The sequence below is a fragment of the Ipomoea triloba genome, chromosome 4, assembly GCF_003576645.1.
Source record: "Ipomoea triloba cultivar NCNSP0323 chromosome 4, ASM357664v1".
In the NCBI taxonomy this organism is placed as follows: domain Eukaryota; kingdom Viridiplantae; phylum Streptophyta; class Magnoliopsida; order Solanales; family Convolvulaceae; genus Ipomoea; species Ipomoea triloba.
Genome location: NC_044919.1, coordinates 28,972,740 through 28,980,410, shown reverse-complemented (window position 1 = coordinate 28,980,410; position 7,671 = coordinate 28,972,740). Strand labels below are relative to the sequence as shown.

At 35.7% G+C, this 7,671-nt stretch overlaps 2 protein-coding genes across 6 annotated transcripts; both read right to left on the bottom strand.

Moving 5' to 3' along the window:
- Window positions 1-404: 404 nt before the first annotated feature.
- LOC116016287 (zinc finger protein CONSTANS-LIKE 13-like) lies at window positions 405-2,515 on the bottom strand. 5 transcript variants are annotated; one of them, XM_031256474.1, is made up of 6 exons: window positions 2,395-2,471; window positions 2,206-2,304; window positions 1,603-2,075; window positions 1,269-1,427; window positions 837-1,120; window positions 405-745 (listed from the first exon to the last, which is right to left on the bottom strand). In XM_031256474.1, the coding sequence occupies exons 3-6, from the start codon at window positions 2,071-2,073 to the stop codon at window positions 634-636; spliced, it is 1,026 nt and encodes a 341-aa protein (XP_031112334.1). In that variant the 5' UTR covers window positions 2,074-2,075; window positions 2,206-2,304; window positions 2,395-2,471; the 3' UTR covers window positions 405-633. The 5 variants fall into 5 exon arrangements, with proteins under 5 accessions (XP_031112334.1, XP_031112337.1, XP_031112338.1 ...); XM_031256477.1 differs by having other exon boundaries at window positions 2,211-2,304; XM_031256478.1 differs by having other exon boundaries at window positions 405-732; window positions 2,206-2,515.
- A 100-nt stretch (window positions 2,516-2,615) lies between these two features.
- Window positions 2,616-6,339, bottom strand: LOC116016288 (E3 ubiquitin-protein ligase MIEL1-like). Its single transcript, XM_031256479.1, has 12 exons — window positions 6,151-6,339; window positions 5,948-6,035; window positions 5,785-5,841; window positions 5,644-5,676; window positions 5,459-5,536; window positions 4,433-4,476; window positions 4,246-4,286; window positions 3,457-3,539; window positions 3,286-3,377; window positions 3,130-3,199; window positions 3,000-3,038; window positions 2,616-2,917 (listed from the first exon to the last, which is right to left on the bottom strand). The coding sequence occupies exons 1-12, from the start codon at window positions 6,240-6,242 to the stop codon at window positions 2,798-2,800; spliced, it is 837 nt and encodes a 278-aa protein (XP_031112339.1). The 5' UTR covers window positions 6,243-6,339; the 3' UTR covers window positions 2,616-2,797.
- Window positions 6,340-7,671: the final 1,332 nt, after the last annotated feature.

Genomic DNA, 7,671 nt, shown 5'->3' with positions numbered 1-7,671 from the left:
ATTATACATTTTTTTTAATCGTTTAAGAAAACTAACTTTAATAATACCAATTTTACTTAACTGTAATCTAAAATTTAATAAATATATAATTAAATATATACTAATACTACATATTAATTAATAATCTATATCTATATTCTATATTATTAATAAAAACAAAATCCCTTATTTTAACATTTCCCGTACAAAACACTCATATTATATTAACAATTTGTATTGGTACTGCAATTATACATTAAAGTATAGTAATACAATTTTGAATACAAAAAATATATAATATATATATATATATATATATATATTACTTTCCCTAATACAATTCTAGAATAAATTACGAATCTAATATTGCAGTACATATACTTTCCTGTAATATAATCTATACTATTAATAAAAACAAAGTCATATATTTTAACCTCCCACCCTATTAAGGTTTGTGTAATATTAAAAAATATAATAATACAATTTATATTTGTACTACAATAATATATATTAAAGGATGGTAATACAATTTCTAATAGAATATATAGGATTCTGGAATAAATTACTAATCGTAAAACAGTCCAACTAGGATTGCTGCGCTTCTGGCCACTGAAACTGTAACAATCTCTTTGATAAAACTGATGTATCAGGGAATCATCTATGCATAGCACTGTCTCTCTCATCTTTCTTGGCAAAACGCCCTTTGATTCTAGCCCTACTCTCTGCCCGGGCTTTGCGCGACTCATACCTTATCTGTTTCTCAAATCTGTTATTGTTATGCGGATGAAAAACTCAGGCAAAAATGGTAATGACAGGAGAATAATTCAGAATGAAAAGCAAAACATCCTAGAATATACCTCCGTGTTTTCCTTTTCTCCTTGTACCTAGTAATTGCAGTCTCTCTTTCCTGGCTGTTCAACTCGCGAGGAGCAACTCTAGGAAGCGCTTGCTGGGTGTCAGTAATGGAAGAATGTTGACACTTCCCTTTGCTGTGATCATTTGCTAGAACTGAACCCTCGCCAGTGTCTGAATTTTTATCAGGAACTAAACAGTTTGTCTCCACGAATCCACAAAACAAGGAAGAAGCAATTCCTTGTTCCACAAATTTGCTGGTATCAGTGCCACCCTGAAAACCACTTGCCTGCATGCAGACAACATTTTTTTTGCAGTTCTAGATTCATTTAACATTTTAATCTAGGAATGACAATGTATGCTCATAGAAACTACACAAATTCACATAAGCATATGTTCTATAATTCTAGGATTAGAGAAGTTAATGCTGACTCCACCTTCTGTTTAAGTTCTGTGCTCTTAGGTTCCATGGACTGAAAGCTCCTCAAGGGCTCAAAATCTTCATCCTCAGTGGTGAAATTTGGTTCCAATTTCAACATATCACGAAGCTGACAAAGAATGTCAGCTTTGTGTTGTCCGCAGGCAGCATTTTGATTCTGGACTCAACAACAAATATATATACACAATCAAGAATGTTAGTCTCAGCATTAGTTAATAGTAAACAGCAGTATCTTTCATTCTATCTCCAAACGAAAACCAAAACCAAAAAAATGATCATTCTGTAGAATCAAGAATGAAAATGAATTGCAAAGAAGTAGGATTGATTGAAACCTTTGGGAGAGGGACGCTGTAATCATCTACACTAGCGACAACTGAAGGTGTGTCCCAAACAAGATAATCCAAATACTCATAGTTGTCGGCATCATCACCGGACAAAAGGGACTTCTTGCTCACATTTTCAAACCCAAGAACAGATAGCAGCTCACTCAGGGAAGGCCGCCCGGAAAACCCTTCAACCGGGTGGCAATCATGAGCTGGCGAAAGGGCGGGGCTGTGAGACTCCCAGTTGCAGGTGTGGCAGAGGACGGCAGCGTCCGTAGAGCAGAATATGGAAGCAGGGGAGGAATCGCAGGCGTCACAGAGCAGGGAGCGGGTGTGCTTGGTAAAGAGCTGGTTGGTGGAGTGCACCTCCCGGTCACAGGAGAGGCAAAGCTTCGCTGAATCTGCTGTGCAGTACAACACCGCCGTGCAGTAGCCGCAGAAATCACACAGCCGACGTCGTTCTTCCTGTTCTTTCAGCATCTCTGCACGCAACACAACTTATTCTCTGAGGAAGAATCAAATAAAAGCTGGTTTGAAGGAGAGGGCATGCGCGAGCATATTTTGCTGCAAACAACTGGTCAGAATCACAAAGAAAGAGAGAGAGTTGATAACCTTACTGCTTTCACAAGAAGAATCTCTGAATCAGCTTTGTGGTGCTCCGTTCTCCGGCGACTGCGGGTGGAAGAATTAAGGATCTTTAAGAGGTAGTAACTGGTCACGCCGGAAATGTACGTCAAATTTTTGAGGACTTTAGTATGCAGTACTGAATACCGACGAGAAATCTTAGTTGGAGATACCTACCTTGTAGTTCACAGTATTAATGCAATGGGCCAATGCCACCTATCTGTACATCTTTTCTGAGTATAAATAAATTTAACCAAAGAAAAAGGAAAAAACTTTCTAGTTTTGGATAGCTCAGAGACAGCACGTTTTATCCAGATCAGAGTATCAAACTGTAAGAATATATGCAAAGTTGGTATAACAAAAGCATCAGAGAACAATAATCACATAAACATGAAAGCTTTGCCTGAAGATGACAGGTTTGATTAATGTAAATTGTAAATTGTCTTATAAAAAGAGAGAATCAGAGACATGACATGACATGATTTTTTGTCATAACACAGACTAAGATACATTTCAGATGCCACTCAACTTTGAGTCTAGCAACACGAAAATCCCGTTTTGGTGATCCACATAAAAGGGTTCATCGGCGATCGGCTTTTACCATGCGGGTGTTGTATGAACTACAGTGCTTGCATTTGTGGCCGAGAATGTGGAAATTTGCTGTACTGGTGTTGTTGCAGTCGTTGCAGAGGATTGGAACCTGTGAAGTTTAACATTGAGAGATGTTTATACAACAGTTGGCGAGGCCCCACATTTGAATTTTCTCACAAAGGGAAACTTACTTCATAGAAGTACTCCTCAGGCATCACTGTACTTTGAATCTACAAAATAAACCATAGTGTATAGCATCCACGTATAAGAAGCATACCGAGCATATGACACACGAGAAAGAGCACAAAAGAAAGATTGTACCTCCTCCTCCAATCTTTCCCAGGTTCTGGACATGTTGAGCACCGACTTGCTGCAGATTGGACATCTGTACCTGTACTCAAATCTGATATAAGATACCTGCTGATTGACTAGCTGAGAGAGAGGAACGGAAGACAACAATTATGAACTGGCCTTAACTGATTTTGGTGAACCATCTCTCTATAGCAGTCCATGTGCATAGTATGTCCACACTTCATGATCATTGTGCTTTTCAGCGACTCAAAAAGAAACTGGCAGCAGACGACAGATTCACTCTTAGAAAATAAGTTTTGTACCCCAAGATAGAAAAATAAATGTATAGGTTTGAACCTCATAGCATATGGGACAGTAGCTCTTCATTGAGTTCTCAACACACATATGATTATCACGCAAACCCACCGAATAGCAAGAACCTGTTAACTTGATTTCACAGTTAGAAAGGGCATATATGGATAAACAGCAGGTATTATGCTAGGCAATCTAGGAAATTAATATATTCAGAACAACCCCCCACCCACAAAAAATGAGCATGAAAGCAAGAAAGATGATAGATGATAGCACCATAGGAATCACCACTGAGGATGAAAATGTCATAAGCACAAGAAGCTTGCACAATATAATGAAGAAGCCAAAAGGAATTTGACTGATGGTTCTTAAGGCTTTGTTTAGTTAAAATTTAAAAACAGTCAGTATGCTTCAAGTTGACAATTTGCGTGCCACACCAATGACCAAAACATACAAGAAACTTTCTAAAGAGATGCAGCCAATCACTCAGCACAATTTAGCAAAGCAGGGAAACCTGTGCAATATATGAAACTTTGCCCTCATCATTTTCTTCTTTCTTTAAAATGTTGTTGAAAAATAATGTTTAATATATTTATTCACATAAACCATCACCACTAGAAAAAAAAATGCATATAAATATTAATTATCCAACATTCTTTTTTCTAAATTTACTATTGACGGTATTAATACCACATTGTGATGGCTGCTGTTCTAATTGAAAGATTACATGATGAGTTGCTAAACACAGAATTGTAAAGGCAACAACAATTAGACTGAAAGCTATACAATCCAAATCCAGAAATAAAAAATTGAACCAAGCAGTACACAGCGTACCACACTTCTGGCAGTGAAAGAAGTTTTCACGACCTCCAATCCTGCACAGTCAACATTTATATTAAAATAATAAATTAAAGATGCATGTTGATTGGGAAAAGGTTCATTTAAGAAAAGGAAAGAAACAAAACAAAAACAAGATCAAATGCAAACTGAAAGGCCATTCCAAGATAATATACCCACATACCTACAGATCCCACATTCATTGCAGTGATACTGGTCTTTTGTTGTCTACAGTGCAAAAAAAGAAGAAAAAAAGTAGGATCTGGTTTTAACATCTGATGATTTAAAACCATGTATTTAGCTGTTTTAACACAATGACTCAGTAAAGTGTATGGGTAAAGGGGCCCGGGCCTCCCCTTGTATGCAAACTGAAGATCATCACCTACCAGCCAATTCAACAACATTATGTTTTCCTTTATTCCCTTTTCATTACTTTACTGAACTACATTAATTAGACAATTAGAGTCCCCGTGTGGAATGCATAACAAGAATCCTACATTCAGAGACTAATATTTGTAGTGTTGAAATATGTTATTTAAAGGGAGCAACTTTCAAGGCTGCCTTTCCTAAATAGGGTTAACAAGAAGGGGAAAATCATACAATATGTGAACTTCATGTGCTATAATTTATGAATTATGGATGACACTAGGTGCAACTCCAAGAATTGGCAAGCTTGGTTTCTGAAAATTGTAATCCAAAAGGATCTAGGGGAGAAGGACACAACATGTAAGGAAGGTGAAAGATGATTCTCTTTCTAAAAGGAACAATGCGAGATTGTGAGAGCTGGAATACAAAGCATGTTATGTTTAGGCTACAATTTTAGAGTGGCTTTCATGGATATTTGCAGAGATCAGAATAGGAATGAGAATGTGGTAGGAAACATCTGTAGTTACTTCAATTGTTCTGTATTGTACTTTTCATGTGGAGCAAGAGAAAATATAGTGTTATTGGATTTTCTTCTTCTTATCCAGTACTTCACTTAGGCCTCTTGATTGTTAAAGCTAACAAAATGTATGAATTACATTACTTTTAGACCTATTAATAATCAAATAGTTACTTTGTTACATGGAAGACAATTCACTACCAAAGGAAGTTTTAGCAGTGTACAGGCACTAATTTAATCACAACATTTCGTGCAAAAACACTCAAGTGTGAAGTGCAGTATCTTAAATTCAGAAACAAAGAGGAGGATCTAGACCAGAAGCATTACATCATCATCATAGAGTCTGCAAATTTCACAGAAGTAATCCCCAAATTTGACTCCACAGTTCAAACAGACTCCTGCAACCTACATGTGAAAAAGCAAACATAAAGTTCGGACCTACATAAGAGGATCATAGAAGTACAATAGAAAGTCAGATAAAAGTGGCAAACAAAGAGGAGCAACAGGAAAACCTGCTGTTCTGTATTGCACACGGCACAAATAACCTGTAATAAAATATTAATTATGTCAACTTCATTCCATTAAACCGCAGATAAATGAACAGATACACTAAAACGACGGTGAAACGAGAAAGGAATCGGCGCTAACACTACCTGTTTAACATCACGGCGAACGAGTTCGTGGCGTTCCTTAGGATCACTCAACCCGCTCTAGTTGAAAAAAGGCACAGAGAAATACATAACTAACATAAGTAAAATTTCCTATCCAAAGTCATATTTCATGAGAAGAAGCGCAAGGTTAGGGTAAACAGGACACCTTAGCTTCGTTGTGACAGTGCCGGCAAGTGAAAATCTCGTTGCAACAGGGAGCTCGGATTTTGCATCGCCTCCGGTAATGCTCGCATCTACGGCACCAAAAATGTATTCGCAGTAATTCAGCAATCAGACGCCATTTTCAGAGAAATTTTGTGAAACAGAAAATTCAAAAAGGAATTCTGGATGTATACGGCTTGTATGTACCCGAATAGCATCTTTCCAAAGTCTTCTCTGGAAACAGTCTGATCATCATGTTGGACGCCGGTGGGGGTAACGTCGCCTACTTCCATATTCATAGCCGGAGGCGTTGTTGTATTGTCTTGGGGCCGAGACGAACAATATGTTTTATAGGAGAGCGCAGCAATAGCCGCTGCCCGCTTGAGACATACCGGCGCCAAATTTGCCAAAATCTAGAAGAAAATTCTTGTAGAAATATTCCAAAATTGATAATTTAGGCAATATTTTATGAAAAGTATATTTTCATATATTAAAATAAATAAATAAAAATTGTAGTCCATTTCTGTCATGAGTAGAGAGCAAATAATAATTAAAACCTAGAGTATGTATAATATTGTTTTATCTATACCAAACATTATGTAATTATATTTTGTTTATGTCCATTTTATATGTTTATTACTCCGTATTTATTAGTTAAATAAACTTTTTGTTCCCACCTAGAGTTGTCCCTCCCCACCCCTGCCTAGTAATATATATATAATAATGAGATATATGATTTATGTTTTCTATTCAAATCATTTTATAAAAATAATTATATTTTATATTTTATTATAAATGTTTTTTTAGATAAAATTTGGATGTATTTTATTTTTCGTTCATATTCAACAATATTTATAATTATGCTTTCTAAGTGTTTTATTTTTTTTTCAAATGATCTTTTTTGTTTTAATATTTGCCTCCACTAAGAAAATTTTGGGGGTGTTTGGTTGGTGGGTTTAGGCATTAAAGTATGGGTATCAAAGTGATTGTTATTGTTTGGTTAATAGGTTTTTAGAATACTACTATGCGTTTAGAATACCCCATTAATGGGAAAACTTATACCCTAATGAAATAAGGGTTTCATTCTCCTTCCTCATTTCTTCCCCAACTATTAATAATCATTCCTATTACACCCTACTACCAAACATGCAAAATACTTTCACAAAAATCCATTACCCTTATCAAGTATTTGATACTCATACCGATTCCGATTCTCATGTGCGAACCAAACACACCCTTTGAATCCACCCCTAAGAATTGTATCGTCACACAAAAAAACTTGTTTGTCACTTGAACTACTCTTTTATGTTAAATATATATATCTTTTATATATTAATACTAAATTTAATATTATGAAAACTTAATTATTATTAAATTATCATTAAGGAAATACAACGTATTAAAAGTATAACTCAATATCAAATTACACCCGAACTTGAAAACAACCAACAAATTGTAGTTTAGTGTATACTTTTCACTCAAGTCCGGACCAATCATTAATCAACACATTCAATTTAAAAAAACACTTGTGCTCATGACACTAGAATGGGTTGGTTCCAATGGATACATCATCACCTACATGCATAAAAAGGTACGGTCAACACCCATTCACACTACACTCCCGAAAGCCCCAAATTATACAATAAACCATGAATAAATTGTTATTTTTAATATATTATTTATATAGTTATTTGATAATATATAAATAATAAGCATTCAATAGTTAAA